This window comes from Dasypus novemcinctus, chromosome 1 (genome assembly GCF_030445035.2).
Source record: "Dasypus novemcinctus isolate mDasNov1 chromosome 1, mDasNov1.1.hap2, whole genome shotgun sequence".
NCBI classification, from domain to species: Eukaryota; Metazoa; Chordata; class Mammalia; order Cingulata; family Dasypodidae; genus Dasypus; species Dasypus novemcinctus.
Window position 1 is genome coordinate 183344353 of NC_080673.1, and position 16680 is coordinate 183361032.

At 37.5% G+C, this 16680-nt stretch overlaps 1 protein-coding gene and 1 non-coding gene across 3 annotated transcripts in view; both read right to left on the reverse strand.

The window, feature by feature from the left end:
• Positions 1-452: 452 nt before the first annotated feature.
• The window catches only part of ZCCHC4 (zinc finger CCHC-type containing 4), a 57505-nt gene continuing 41277 nt past the window's right edge, over positions 453-16680 (reverse strand). Inside the window, exons 9-13 of one of the 2 annotated variants that reach the window (XM_004461807.3) lie at positions 13240-13361; positions 12553-12628; positions 9855-9906; positions 8716-8860; positions 453-4340 (exon numbers count right to left, since the gene is read on the reverse strand). In XM_004461807.3, coding sequence (XP_004461864.2) covers positions 4205-4340; positions 8716-8860; positions 9855-9906; positions 12553-12628; positions 13240-13361 — 531 coding nt within the window. In that variant the 3' untranslated portion in view covers positions 453-4204. The remainder of the gene's footprint in view (positions 4341-8715; positions 8861-9854; positions 9907-12552; positions 12629-13239; positions 13362-16680) is intronic. The other variant, XM_071217152.1, reaches the window with a different exon arrangement.
• LOC111764937 (small nucleolar RNA U13) lies at positions 9323-9426 on the reverse strand. The gene has a single exon (XR_002797413.1). It is a non-coding gene; the product is annotated as a small nucleolar RNA U13 (small nucleolar RNA).

Here is a 16680-nt window from a genome sequence, read left to right on the forward strand (position 1 = left end):
TAAATCCCATGGCTGGCACACAATGGGAAGGTTTGGAATAATGGTGCTGAAGCAATCAACACTGCTCAATACAACAATCAACCCTAACTAGTCAAGGGGTAGCTTTAAGTATTATAAACATTGGGGCATGTCCTGTTTTGGCAAAATGAGTAGAAATTGTGTGGATTACTGGGTTTTTGTTTGTTGCTCACAACCTTTTCAATTGCTTTTCTGGTAAAGAAATTCAGAGACTAACTCACAGGAATCCAAAAAAGTCCTAATAAGGGTTACAAGTCCAGTATTCATATGTATAGGAATTTATCCTAAAGAAGCAAGTAGAGATCAGCTTATAAGGAAGTTCATCATAGGTTGTTTACAATAGTGAAAAACTGATACGACTTCAGGTATCCAACCGTGGAAGACTAATACACACACACACACACACACTGAATAATACTATTGTAGACACAAGCTGATAGTCATACTATATTTATGAAAAAGAGTAGGGTACAAACAATATGAATTTACAATTCTGTTTTTTTTGTGAGGGGAAATTTAGTGTGCCTATCTATTTAACTATCTAGGCAAGAATTTATCTTTAGAAGAATACACACCAAAATTGTAACAGTGGTTATCTTTGAGTGGCAGAATTAGAGATGATTTTAATTTTCTTTGCTATATTTGGGTCATGTACTAATTTTAAAGATAGTAAGCATAAAACTTTCCTTTTATCCTCTTTAAGCATGAACAATGTTTGGGCTTTCTCTAGTTTTCTCCCACTCCTCATTCCCACACTTGCATACAAACAGGCCCACTTACGCAGACTGCTTCTTTGAGCTCACTAGATATTATGCCTCATCTAACCTGCAAGCTATTTAACAAGAAGGCAGTTTGAGGATCTTGTGGCTGTATAGCTAATAGGATAAAACTCACCTCTCAGAGCTCTGAGATCTGCTTTCTCACTTTTGGTCTTGCTGAATGTAGCAGTTTGATATTATTTATGAATTTTTAAAAAAAGATATTTGATTATGTTTGTAAACTTGTATTCCTCTGGGCATGATACCGTTTGATTGTATTAGATTTAGCTGAGATGCCTTTGATTAAATTAGTGAGATTTAGGGCTTTGACTCGACCATGTCATTAGGACAGCTCAGTTTGAGTCCCTGTCCCCTTTGCTATATAGATGGACACTCACTCAAGGAGAAACACAGAGGTAGACACACAGAGGTAGACACACGGAGGGAGGGAGCTCCGTAAACGTGGAAGAGGATCCTGCAGTCCCGGGAAGAGAGATGGGCCATTCGCCTGATAGTTTGCAGCTGACCTTGTGAGGAGAACTGAGCAGCTGAGCCCGGAAAGAAATGAGCCCTACAGCCTATAGCTGAGGTCAGAAGGAGCTGGGACTACACAGCCTTAAAAGGAGAAAGGAAGGCTGAACTCTTGCAGAGATTGCTCACCATCTTGCTTTGATGAGGAAGTATCCTTGAGCTGGACTCCTTAGGGCCTTCTAACTGTAAAATGCTACCCCATATAAATACCTTTTATAAAAGACAACAGATTTCTGGCACTTTGCATCAGTATCCCTTTGACTGACTAATACACTGTGTTAACATTTACTCTAAGTCACCAAAATCAAAGAGTAGAGACTTTCTCTTTATTATGGTGACCTTAGCTGACCCCCAGGTATTTGTAATTTGTAATATAATCTCAGGGTAATATGTGAAAGTGCCTCAAATGTGGTGCAGAACACTAAGGAGTTCAGAGAGGAAGGTACTGGTTTTTATCATGGACTCATAGGAAACTTCCCAGAAGAGAACAGGACTTGAGCCAGTACCTGAAGGCTGCAAAAGGTTTCAAAAGATGGCTAGAAGGACAGAAACATTCCAAAGAGAAAGAATAGAATAGGATAAAAGGTTGGGGCATACTAGAGAAATAAGTTAGTCTAAATACCAGAGTAATAGAGTAATGCAAGAGAATGCTAGAAAAAGGCCTGAACCCCAATCATTGAAGGCCCACAGAACTACTTTGTATTGCATTAGATTTTGTAGTTAAGCAAAATAAAATTTCACTGTAAATTTTTAAGAAAAATGCCCTTTTAAAAAGCCTGGGAAGTTTAACCTGTCAAATTGCAGGGATTTTCTTCTATTGATACTTTAAATAGGTTTCTTAGTGGTCAGATATGAAGATTTCTAATAAGAACAATAGACCTCAACTCCCTTAACACTCTAATCTGTTTTTGACATCCTTCCTATTAGTTTATTCTTTGTAAAGAAAATTGAGATTAAGTGCTCAGTACAAGAATAGAATTGCAAAATTTCCTATTTTCAACTTTCTAAGAAGGTAACAAAGTTTTAAAGTATACTATTCCTGATTTTAACTACTACCCTATGTCCTCAATTCTAAGATGTACTTTCTTTTTAATATTTCTGAAGTCAAATGCATCTAAAAATTACTATGTACAATTAATGAGGTATAGTTTCTTTTTCCCGTGAAAAGCTATGATTAAACCAGTGGTGTGTTTTACAATTGATGGTATCTCAAAATTAAAGAAGTACACTGATGATAATAACCACTGACCATGAGGACCCAATTCTTCAGTAGTCATGGTCCCTCAGGCATCTGAATTTCAGAGGCAGATGCTTGGGAGATTTTATAGTTAACATGATATGGTGGACACTATAAAAGGCAATGTTCCTTATCCATGCCTGAATCAGTGAGGGGAACTCTCAAAATCACTTCACCAGGTTCAATTCTATCATATCTCAGTCAATCACCTCCAGCTTTGCCCCACCTGCCACCATGGCAATCTACATAACAAAGGGGCAAGAAAAGAGTTCTTTGATGCTCCTTTAACCCAGGCCTTTGGTTCATCCTGGTGTACACCACTACCATATCCACCAGGGCCATGCTTGAGAATTCTATGTCATGTATCCAGAAGTCCTAACTTACCTGGAATTTAAATAAAGCTGGGGTGCAGTTCCTCTACCTGTATAGAAGACTCTAACCTCAAAGATGTCTCCAAATAGTGCTCTAACACAGTTATTTGGGAACAAAAAAAAAGTCATTACACTAAATAATCCAAGCATTCAATCTTGAAGAGATAATGTCAGATTTATAGCAGAGAAATGGGGAGATAAACTATTGGTTCCAAGTTCACACTCCTCCCTGTAATGCTTTGATACTGGGCCACCAGAAGATTAATGTTAACATTTGCTATTGGACCAACCAGTGGATAAGGTCTCTGTAACAGTCTTTATTTGTTAAGGTTACTAACCAAAGACAGACTCCTCTGTGAGTCAGATACGTGTTTAATCACTAAAACAAACCTGAGGTATATAACTATTATTATCCCTATTATAATAATGAAGAAACAGGAGCCTCTAGAAAGTGAGTGACCTAGCAAAAGACACACAGTCAGGAGTGTTAGGACATGAATGAGGGTTTTAACCACCCAATTATCCTACCTACTGCTACTAACTACTTTTACATAGAGATAAACTTACAACATAGATTAAAAGATGAAATGACAAAGCAAGGCATAATTCCAAATGTCTCGTTTAACAAACATTTAAGAGATTCTATACCATTAAAAAATACCTGCAAATGGATGTTTGGGGTATGTTTAACCATTAAAAAAACAGAGAAATGCAAAAACGTACTTTAAAAATAAATATTTAATAATAATGTAACCATAATCCTTATTTCTTTAGCATGCCCTTTTCAAAATTCTTTCCATCATCTTCAGATTCAGTCTAAAAATAGCTGTACATGGTACTTTTCAAGGAGTTGAAAACCATCATGTAGTATTTTAATATTTAACTTAAAATATTTCCATATCTAAGTTAACAATTTTTCTGTTCAATGTAAACAAAACCTCATAGATTTCAACTTTTATTTCCCTCTGCAAAAGAATTTTGCAAAACAATGCTGTAAGCCCACTTTTCAGATAAAGGAGCCTAAAATAATATGAATAGGTGAGATTTAAAAAGAAAAAAAGGCATGCAGAGAGAGAGCTAGTAAACCAGCTAAGGATGGTGACAACTCCCCAGGTCTCCAGAGAGGCTGATGAGAGGGTCTATAAACCAGCAAATAATGCCTGCCTCGATCTAGCTTACCAAGGTGCATACATTTGAAAGCAAGTGAATTTAAGTCCAGTGTGGCACTTTCAAAAAATGGCATCAAAGGTTGGACTATAAATCTTTCTTATTCTCAAGTCACTGGACATTTAAGAGCAAAGATATTGATGGGCTCTTTCCCTCCTTTTGTTTTGCCTTGTAACAGATATATGATTCATGGATGCTCCTTTAGTGGTCTCCATTTTCATCTTATTATTTTTTCTTCGCTTCTGCTTGCTGACAGCCCTGAAAAACAAGGTGCTAAATTATTTTAAAGAATGAGCACAGTGAATTATATAATTATGTTGAAGTTTAATTAACTAGCCTACCAAATAAGAAAACAGAAGGGAAAGAATTTAATGTATTATAAGCATAAATCCACAGAATCCTAACCAGAATAACAAAGAGATTGTCAGAGACCTGACCAAACCAAATATTTGAGAAAAGAAATTTCTCTGAAAGAGGGTTACTACAGATTTAAAACAATCTATTTGGGACAAACATACCACAAAGGTAAACAGCCAAGACAATGGGTTGGGTTATTTTTGTTACTGTTATTGTTGTTTGGTCTATCCATACTGCTCAACTCAGTACTTCAATCTCCAATTCCCTGTATTACATTTTTTAGAAAAAGGACCAATATGTTTGGCAGTTTAGCAGAGGTAGACAAAAGAAAAAGCACAATGGAAAAAAAGTGGTATCATTTGAAGGGACCCGTTTTATAGGTCCTCAGCTAATTTTCCCCTCCTCAGTAGATCTACTAATAATGTCCTGACAAAAGTGCAGCCCAGGATGCATGTTGTGGTCCCTGACTTCTTAAAGACTACCATCATGGGGAAGGAGACGTGGCTCAACCGACAGAGTGACCGTCTACCATATGGAAGGTCCAGGGTTCAATCGCCAGGGCCTCCTGACCTGTGTGGTGAGCTGGCCCACGTGCAGTGCTGCTGCACTCAAGGAGTGCTGTGCCACGCACAGGCACCCCTGTCTAGGGGTGCCCCACACACAAGGTGTGCGCCCCACAAGGAGAGCCACCCTGCATGAGAAAGCGCAGCCTGCCCAGGAGTGGTGCCACACACACAGAGAGCTGACACAGCAAGATGACGCAACAAGAGAGATGCAGTTTCTGGGTGCCGCCTGATAATGCAAACAGACCCAGAAGAACACACAGCGAATGGACACAGAGAGCAGACAACATGGGGGGGGGGCAGGGAAAGGAAGGGGACAGAAGTAAATCTTAAAAAATAAATAAAGATTACCTTCACAATGAATAAGCTGAAACTTGCCCTCTAAAAACACTAAGCCTTACCAGAGAAAACAGATCCTTTGCGTCCAGTATTCTCTAAGTCACAGGGGATCTGTGACCGAAAAAGATTATTGGTGTATTCACTCACTTTCTCCAAGCTAGAAGAACCATGCCATTTACTATATTATGAACCAAGGCATGTGCTGGGGCCCACAGTACTGGCAAACCTGAGAATTCCCACCCCCTACCCCCCAACCAGCAATATCATGTGTTAGATACACCTCTCCCATGCCACAGCAAGTCCTAGAAAGAGGCTTATCTTGATCTTCCCAGGATCAAAACCTGGGAAAGGAGCTTATAAAATCTTTCATAAGCAATATAACCCCCTAATGAAACAAACTTAAACCTCACTTTTTGTTCATTCACCATATGCCAAGTGTCAAGAATAGAAAAATGAATGGGCATCATCTTTGACTTCAAGGAGCTAGGAGACAGATAGGCAGATGTCACCCTCCCTTTCCTAATTCTTTTCAGGTGAAGAAATTGGCTATGAAAGCTTACAATCACCTACCAAGTAAGTGGCAGAAATAGCTTGATGCCAAAAGTTGTGCTCTTAATTACTTTGATATCATAAATTTTACTATAAATTATTCAGGTATGTAAAACGCTAAGCATATAGTAGTCACTCAGTAAATGTTAGCTATTAGTAATAGTTCCACATAACTAAGTATAATTCAGAATTTTATGTGACAACTTTACATTTTTCCATACTTAGATTTTACACTATGATTGGGATATTTTATCAGTTTAAAATAAAACAATCATCTTTTCACTGTTTTGTGAATGTTATAAAAATCTCCTCTTTCCCCCAAGCCATTTTTTTAATGTAGGATAATTTCCTAATAAATGATGATTTAGCAAATTTAATGAGGTATAGCATAATCTCTTGATGGCAAAGTCAATGATGCTACAAATGCCTGTATGCAAAATTTAAACAAATTTCTCTTTGGCTCATCCACTCATGAGCAGGACTAAAAATGAATACTATAACCAAATTTTACTAGAGGATATAGGTAAACAAAAACATAAGGACATTTTTAAAAATATATATTCATTTGTAATATGAATAAGCAAATCTTTCTAAGGATAAAGTCTTTAAACTGTCATGAACTGAGTAAAAACCAATTAATTGCTTTATTTTTGCCTTAAAATTGAAGTGACCTAGTATTTGTCCTCTAAATTATAGGTATTTAACTAATAAAATGAGCTTTAACCACAAGAGGGAGCCAGCATCATTCCAGTTCACGGCCAAAGGAAAATTAACACTAAGGAAAAACTAATATAGAACAGCTTTAAAAAACATAAGATGAAATGTTCTTACATGCCATGTTTGACCAAAAGGCTACTAAAATTATTTTTTACTACTTATTTTAAGGAAAGAACTAATTTTGTCTCATCAATTTTCATTATAAAAATTATTTAAACCAATACTCGAAGACAACTGTTAACAGAAGTTTAGGAGTCTTCTCTGAGAGAAGAAAGTAAAATAAGATTTAAGAATTATCAAATATACTATATCCTCAGGTACTTGACCTTGGAATTAAACCTGATAAAATCTGAATTGAAAGATACTGGATGATATCTCGCAATGAAAACAATACATTACTACCAAATAGACTAGCTGAGGCTATTTAAGAAGCAATGAAGTGCCTAGAATATATTACCAAAATGCACATTTTCAGTTTCCAGGCATCATAACTCCACAAAACCAAAGGCTGATCATATTATCTAATTACTGTGTCCACAAAGAACTACACTTTAAATAGCTTAACAGTCTCAGACCAATAGCTCATTCAGTTGTTGTCTACTCTTAAAGATGTCTAAGGAAAAATATTTTATAAGATTCTTTAGTAAACCTCTTTAAGTTTTAAAAATTCCACTTCTACCCTGGGTGACTTAGTAAAAATAATTATTTAAAACGAGAGTAAATTAGGAAGCGGATGTCGCTCAACTGATAGAGTGTCCATCTACCACATGGGTTCAAACCCAGAGCCTCCTGGTCTGTGTGGTGAGCTGGCCCACAGGCAGTGCTGCCGCCCAAGGAGTGCCTTGCCACACAGCGGTGACCCCTGCGTAGGGGTGGCCCAACAAAAGGAGTGCACCCCGCAAGGAGAGCCACCCCGCACGAGAAATGCAGCCCATCCAGGAGTAGCACCGCACACATGGAGAGCTGACGCAGCAAGATGCAACAAAAAGAGACACAGATTCCCAGTGCCGCCTGACAAGAGTGCAAGCAGACACAGAAGAACACACAGTGAATGGACACAGGGCAGACAGTGGGGGGAGGGGAGAGAAATAAATTTAGGGGAGAGAAATAAATTTTAAAAATAATAAAATCTTTAAATAAATAAAATAGAGTAAATTATTAAAAGTAATGAATGAGGCAGTTTAAATAGTAGGGAGAATTCATGTGGCCTGAGCCTTAATGGAGAAAATAATTTTCACTGACCAAGAAATACAAGTGAAACAATAAAGAAGAATTCTAATACAATCCTAAAATAGTTGCTGAAGTATCAGTCACTTCTAGTACTAATAAGTGCTTTTGCCTCACAACTCATATGCCAACTCAGGATTTTATATTGATTTCAATCATTATGTAATGTTAAATTTAGATATCTGATGATCTGCAACTAGTAACTATGTGACTTTAGGCAAGGATTTCATTTTTCTTATTAATAAAATGAGAGAACTCAATCCCTAGCAATCTTTTAAGTTAAAAAAAATGTAATTATATGCAAATTAGCCTACTTCAAATAGCAATGTTTTTTTTTCAAATATGATTTTGTCATTGGTATAACTTTCCTCCGAGTTATAATCAAGACCAAATACCAGTAGAAGTTAAAGTAATCACAGAAAAAAAATGGTAAAAATAAAAATTTAAAATATTTAAATGTATAAATATTTCTAAATAATTTCCTTGAATATAATTTAAAGAAATACCTTCATTTTACAATTTCCTCACTATAGAATTACACATTACATTCAATCTGAAATGCATTCTCCAGCCTTTCTTGCCACCTATCTGTCCCTTTAAATATCATGTTCCTGAATAAAACTTGAATTCTTACTCCACAAATTACAATTGCAAATGAACCATAGGAGATGTAAAGTTTATCACTTACTACCTTAAATGTTCATTATTTTCATGTCTTATCCTGTAAATTGTAGCTCCTCAAAAGTAAGATCTTTGACTCTTCATATCCACCCTCCCTCATCTAGACAATTTTAAAATAAATGATTACTAATGGATAGAGTCACTTTAAAAGTTTTGTTAGGACCGCCCCAATGTCTGATAAATAAAATAATTCAACTAACTTGTTAGCGCTCTTAGATGAAGAGATATTAGGACAAGTAGTACGTTTGTGATCTAATTCTCCACAAATAAAGCAGCCATTTTTAGGGCTCTTGCAAGAATGATCTGGAACAGCACAGTGATTGCAAATGCTACAGTGGATCCAGGCTGAAAAATAAAAATAAAATTTTATAAGTTCATTTAATATAATTTTCATTAACTTTTATTTATGTATTTATTTCTTTTTAGAAGGTACCAGGGATTGATTCCAGGACCTCATACATGGAAGCAGGAGCTCTACCACTGAGCTACATCCGCTCACCAATGAGAGTTGGTTTTTCATTTGCTTTTTTAGGAGGCACCAGAAACCGAACCCAGGACCTTCCATGTGGGAGGGAGGCGCCTAATCGCTAGAGCCACCTCCCCTCCCTGCTTTGTTGTGCCTCTCATTATGTTTTCCTCTTGTGCCTCTTGTTGTGTCATCTTGCCGCACCAGCCCATTGCATCAGATTGCTGTCTTGTTCATCTTCTTAGGAGGCACCAGGAACCCAATTTGGGACCTCCCATGTGGTAGGTGGGAGCCCAGTTGCTTCAGCCACATCTGCTTCCCCCCATTAATTTTTTTTTCCACATCAGACGGGTAATGTGCTGACGTCACAACAAGATTGGAGGGAGGCACATTTCACACAAGCGTGTGAACACCCATTCATCATGCTTATGAACCACAAAAGGATCCCCATTAACTTTTAATATAAGGAAGCATGAAAAATATTTAAATATTGTGATTGGTTTGTATAACTGGTTATAATTTGGCTTAGGTCAAGGTTAAGAGGTCAGAATTCCATATTAACCAGCTAACTTCTTTTTTTTATATAACAACAAAGTTGGCTCTTCTCCAATGAGTGATGCACTCAAAACCACTGACACCATGGGGGCTGGCTGGGCAATGTAAAGCTGTCAAACTAAATGCTGCACTGCAAACAGGTTAGCAGAGTCATCTCTCTCTATAAAGGAATTCCAACAATTAAAACACAAATAAATAGATGTCTCTACATCACTTACTTTTAAATTTATATATACAATTAAATAACAATCCTATTTAAATGAAGAAAAACTCTAAAATGTTTTAATAGGAGCTCAAACACTAAATTTCAATACTTACAAGGTTTTACACATTTTTTGCAGAGAAAGCAGTGGTTCCATTTTCTGCCATCCTACAAAAACAATTTTAAATTATGTTTAATTCGTCATTAAAAATCAAGTTCCACAATTAAAAATTAAAATATCCTATTAAAATCTGTGTAAATTATTCATTCCTTATTTCTCACTTTCCTGGGCTTCACAATTATAGAATTTGATTTAATTTATACATTTCTCTACTCAATTCAAATGCCTCCTTGCTGTGCCTCAATTTCCTTAACTATAAACCTAGAAGATTTATATAAATGATCTAGGAAGTACCTTCTAGTTCAAGCAGACTGATCTGCACAAAGAAGAAAGATTCCATAAAAATTTCACAGGAACTAATGATTTATAATTTTGTTTATAATGCACAATCCTTAAGAAAATTCAGATTTGAGAACTTTATATAATTTCAATAAGAGATTGTAAGGTACTGTTTGGATAATTTTAAAACTATGAATAAAACATACCTAGAGTAGTACATAAAACATCTATGTCCAGCTTAATGAGTATTATAATGTAAACATCAATGACAGGATCAGACGCTGGACTTTATATATCCTGCCATAACCCACTGAATGTACTGGGGGAGAATGTGAACCACAGGATAAACTATTATGTATGTGGTGCAGCAGTGCCCCAAAATGTGTTCACCAAGTGCGATGAGTGTGCCACAATGATGGGGGAGGTTGTTGGTGTGGGAGGAGAGGGCTGGGGGTATATGGGAACCTCTTATATTGTTCTAATGTAACATTTTTTATGTGATGTATATATCTTCAAAAAAATACAACTTTAAATAAATAAATAAACAAACATCAATGAACCCCACCAGGTCAGAAACAGAATACCACCAGCTCCCTAGAAACCTCCCCAGGTACCCCTTCCCAATCGCAGCATTCCTCCTTCCCCACTAACAGCTGTACTGTTATTTTTTTTTTTTTAAAGATTTATTTTTATTTATTTAATTCCCCTCCCCTTCCCGGGTTGTCTGTTTTCTGTGTCTTTTTTGCTGCGTCTTGTTTCTTTGTCCGCTTCTGTTGTCATCAGCGGCACGGGAAGTGTGGGCGGCGCCATTCCTCGGCAGGCTGCTCCCTCCTTAGCGCTGGGCGGCTCTCCTTATGGGTGCACTCCTTGCGCGTGGGGCTCCCCTACGCGGGGGACACCCCTGTGTAGCACGGCACTCCTTGCGCGCATCAGCACTGCGCATGGGCCAGCTCCACACGGGTCAAGGAGGCCCGGGGCTTGAACCGCGGACCTCCCATATGGTAGACGGACGCCCTAACCACTGGGCCAAAGTCCGTTTCCCTGTACTATTCTTGTGATAGTCATTTTCTTGCTTTTGTTTATATTTTTATCACCGGTGTGTGCACCGTGAAATAACAGTCTTGTTTTCCTCTTTTGAACTTTATATGATCTGGGCATAATTTTTTTTTTAATGAAGAAATACAGATAACTTCTAAACTAATTAAAAGAATATATAATTATATGTGTTACCATAGCTGAAAACAAGAATAACCAGTAATAAAATTATACAATTATGAAAATGATATTTTCTAATACTTACATAAATATAATCTTTTCTTTGGGGAATAATTTGTGCTTACCAGCCAAACTAAACTTCATATGCCTTTCTGGCTGGATTAAGTTAAAATAAACAAAGGAACTTAAGGATCATCCTAGCTTCTAAAAAATAAATAGGGGGTTTGTCTTTTGTAGTCTTTCCTCATCTGTAAAAAGTGGAGAGTAACTGTATCTCCCACATAGGGCTGTTGTGAGGATTAAATGAGCTAATCCATGTAAAGCCGTTAGGAAAATGACTGGCACATAAAAAGTGCACAGTACATATTTTTATTATTATTTCATCAGAACAGTGATGATTATCTAATAATTCAATGCCTTATTTAAAACACCCTAATTTTGCCCTCAAACATTAGCATTTATTTAGTAATTTGTTTGAAATATGCATAATTTCAAAGTCATACCATACTATATAAACATGAATTCAAATAATTGTTGATGATGATGAAGGCCAATAAGTATTTTAAAAAGCCTGTTGTCATCCAAAATTAGAAATAAAATATAGCATTATAGTATAATTAATAATACATATAAATGTACATTAGAATATTCACAAAATAACATTTAATAGATGTAATGAAACTAAAAAACTAAAATTATACCTAAAATGTTTGAATAAAAATGCATCCTATAAGAAAACTAAACCAGGAAGTAGATTTGGCTCAACTGACAGAGCAGCCGCCTACCATGTTGGGAGGTCCAAGGTTCAAACCCAGGGCCTCCTGACCCGTGTGGTGAGCAGGCCCACACACAGTACTGATGCGCGCAAGAAGTGCTGTGCCACGCAGAGGTGTCCCCAGCGTAGGGGAGCCCCATGCACAAGGAGTGCACCCCGCAAGGAGCTGCCCTGTGTGGAAAAAAAGCACAGCCTGCCCAGGCGTGGCGCCGCACACACAGAGAGCTGATGCAGCCAGATGACACAACAAAAAAAAGAGACACAGATTCTCGGTGCTGCTGAGAATGCAAGCGGACACAGAAGAACATACAGTGAATGGACACAGAAAGCAGACAACAGAGTGGGGGAAGGGGAAGGAAAGGGAGAGAAATAAATAAAAAATAAAATAAAAAATAAATCTTTAAAAAAAAAAAGAAAACTATACCTTGGATGTACAAGAATTGCAGTGCTCACAGTGTTGATTCTGTGGAGAAACATATCGTTGACAGAGTGGGCAAAATCTAAATGAAAAGAAATAAACATAGAAAACTGTTTTTTGAGATACACAGAGTAGATAAACGATTACATGCCACCTATTACAGAAATTGGATATAGTCCAAATTCAATTCATTTTGAAATTATGAACCAAATTTAAAAAAAATTTTTTTAAGATTTCTCCTTGCCCCCCTTGTTGTCTGCTCTCTGTATCCGTCTGCTGTGTATTCTTCTGTGTCTGCTTGTCTTTTCTTTAGGCGGCACTGGGAGCCAATCTTGAACTTCCAGGGTGGGAGAGGGGTGTTCCATTTCTTGCGCCACCTCGGCTCCCTGGTCTACTGTGTCTCTTTTTGTTGCTTCACCAGCTTTCCACCAGCTCGCCATGCAGGCCAGCACTCCATGCGGGCCAGCTCTGTGCTTGGGCCAGCTCGCCTTCACCAGCAGGCCCTGGGAATCAAACCCTGGGCCTCCCACATGGTAGATGGGAGCCCAATTGCTTGAGCCACATCCACTTCCCCCAAATTTAAAATTAGTAGATGAAATTTATGTGAGTTAACACTGAAAACATTTTACTTTTAGATATATGTTACTTTATTTTTGGTGACTCCTATATATCAAAGTCCTACTGTGATCTTACCTGTACCCTTCTTCGGTAGGAAGGATTATTTTGTTGGGTGTAATATTAGTGAAGATACGCACAGGAGACTGTTTTCGACCAGTCTTTCCATGTTTGTAAAGTGCATGATTATCATAATCTACCTAGAAAATTTAAAAAAATAAATAAATGCAAAAAGAATAGACTGAAATGAATAAACAACATTCATTAGAATTCTTTAACCAATAAATGAACAAGATGATGCCAAGATACAAGTTAAACCAAAGTATTTAATAAGAAATTCTTAAAAGGAAGAGTTTACTTATTAATCAACAGCCTCAGACAGGCTTCTATGGCAGTGAAATTTCTTTATAAAAATGATAAAATTTGCTGTTATGATAAATTCATATTGCCTGGTATTAAGGAAACAACCCTAATCTTGTATCCTAATTTAATGGACTTTATAAGAAAGTCAATAATGCAATTAAGAATTTAGCTTTTGGGAAACGGACTTTGGCCCAGTGGTTAGGGCATCTGTCTACCACATGGGAGGTCCGCAGTTCAAACCCCGGGCCTCCTTGACCCGTGTGGAGCTGGCCCGTGCGCAGTGCTGATGCGCGCAAGGAGTGCCGTGCCACACAGGGGTGTCCCCCCCCGTAGGGGAGCCCCACACACAAGGAGTGCACCCATAAGGAGAGCCGCCCAGCGCGAAGGAGGGAGCAGCCTGCTGAGGAATGGCGCCACCCACACTTCCCGTGCGGCTGACGACAACAGAAGCGGACAAAGAAACTAGACGCAGCAAAAAGACACAGAAAACAGACAACCAGGGGAGGGGAGGGGAATTAAATAAATAAAAATAAATCTTTAAAAAAAAAAAAAGAATTTAGCTTTTGGTGTTTAAAAAAAATCCGCCTTTAAAGATGTGAGCTAGTTTCTCTAGGGCTTTTCATTTTTTTAAGAGTGAAGTTTGCTGTTATGTCCGTATTCAGCCCACCAAGTCTAAGAACAGCCTTGTTCCTCCACCACTCAGTATTTGTCCTCACTTTCTGATGGAGCCCAGGTTCAGGAGCCAGACAGTGGTTCTGCCACGCATTTGCTACGTGATCTTAGGCAAATGTATATAATTTTCACCTCTAAAAGGAGGTTACTGATACTTATCCCATTAGGTGCTGTGGAAGTTAAGTTAGATAAATCTATGTAAAACACTTAGCTCAGGGGCTGGCCTATCATACAGACAGGAGCACGGAGGTGAAGAGAGACATTCACAACCTACAATGACCATTTAAACACTGACCTTCTCTCCTTGAGATCCCCAATTCAACTTTCAATTTCAGCAGATTATCTTGAAAGTATATTAAAGCCAACAAGCATGATTTCTTCTTGCTTTTTATTTCTCCCTCTAAACTCTCTATTATTCACATACATTCTCAATTTGGTTTTAAACCAATTATGAATGCACCTGGCCACTAAATCCACCGTTTTCCCCCTTTCAGTTCTCAAAATGTTGGGTCTGAATCAGCAACATCAGCATCATCGCAGATCTTGTTAGAAATGCAAACACTTGGGCCCTGAAACAGTTTGATATTATTTATGAATTCCAAAAAAAAAAGATATTGTTATAAACTAGTCTGTTCCTCTGGGCATGATACCCTTTGACTATATTAAATTAAAAAGTTTTACATTTACTTGATTAAATCAAGATTAGGACTTTGATTCGGCCATATCATTAGCGTGTGACTCAGAGTTGAATCCCTGCCCCCTTGGTGGGCTGACAGAAACAGACACTCACTCAAGAAGATACACAAAAGAAGATATACGGAAGAAGACAGAACTTAGTCAGTTTGATCCTGTGGCCCCGGGAAGAGAGATGAGCCATTCGCCTGATGGTTTGCAGTGCTGAAAAAGCCCAGAAAGAAACAAGCCCTATGCCAACCTGTAGCTGAGAGGGAGGAAGACTGGATCCTCCCAGAGATGAGCAAGCATCTTGCTTCAACATGTGGCAACTTTGGTGAGAAACCAACCTTGAGTTGGACTCTTTATGGCCTGGTAACTAAAGCCTTTTAGCCCCCAAAAAATACCCTTTATATAAGCCAACAGATTTCTAGTACTTTGCATCAGCATGTCTTTAGCTGACTAATATAGGTCCCATCCAGGACCTAATAAATCAGACAACTTGAGGGGCAGGCCTAGCAATTTGTATTAACAAACCCTCCAGGCATACTAAAAAGTTTGAGAACCGCTGCTTTAGATTATTCAGAAGAATATCATGAGATTTTTATGAGATCAATGCAAGTAGATCCCAATTTTCAAATACTTTGTAATGAATTGTTTATATTCTAAGAACACACTTAAGATCTCACAACAGAACTTGCTTGCAAACTAGCTATTTAATAAGCAAATCACATTACTGACAGTGAAAAGAGAGGGTGTTAATAACATATCCCATAGCTCTCTCGTGCCCTGTCCAGTTTAACACCATGGCCCTTGATGAAGTCATAAAAAGACTGTCTACTAAAGTTACAGGTGAACAAATTCAGGAAGAATAACTAATAAGCTTAAGCAGTGGGGGGAACAACATATACACAGGATAAGGAGACCGGGCTAAAGCAGGGACAGTGTGAAAAAGCCCTTGAGGTTTTTGGTTAACTGTCAGTGTGGGGAGTCCATCATATAGCCTATGTAAAACTTGGGGTGGATTGAGACCTCATAGAAGTGAAAGAGCAGAACAAGCAAAGTATGACATTTCATCATACTTGAAGCTCTGCATTCAGTCATTACATTTTGAGAGACATTGATAAACTGGTTCATTTCTACTGAAAATAATGGGAATCAATAAGATTTATAGTTTAACAAATTAGATGTATTTATTCAGAAAAGAGAAGACTTGGAGGACCTGAGAGCTATTTTACAACTGAAGGAGAAGAGAAATTAAGACTTATCCCTTCTTGCTTCAGAGAACAGAACTAGCACCAATGGCTAGAAATTAATGGGGAGCATATTTTATCTCAATATGAGAAGATTTTCTGATGATTAGGGCTATTAAATAAATTGAGTTGCCTTGTAATGCTGTAGGACTCTGCTCACTGAAAGCATTCAAGTGAAGCTAGATGAGGTTTGTCATGAATTTAGTGGATAGGATATTACATTGGGAAGTCAGCCTAGGGTACCTCTATGCTTCTTTCCAACTTTAAAATTCCATAAATATATGTAACCTATTAGAGACTAAGACACAAAAACAGATTTGACTTCAAAACCACCTTAAAATAGTACCTGAAATAGTTTTCTTTTCAATGATTTACATTCATTTTTCCCTTATGTACTCCTGTGTACTCAATAAATTGTTGTTTTATTAAATTCAACAAAGATGTTCTGAACATTTATGAGTATCATAAGAAAAAAATGTACTTCCCAAGAGAATCTTACAAAGGTTTTCAAATGTTGGAAATAATATTTTAGAAAGATTTCTAGTACATGGAATATTTC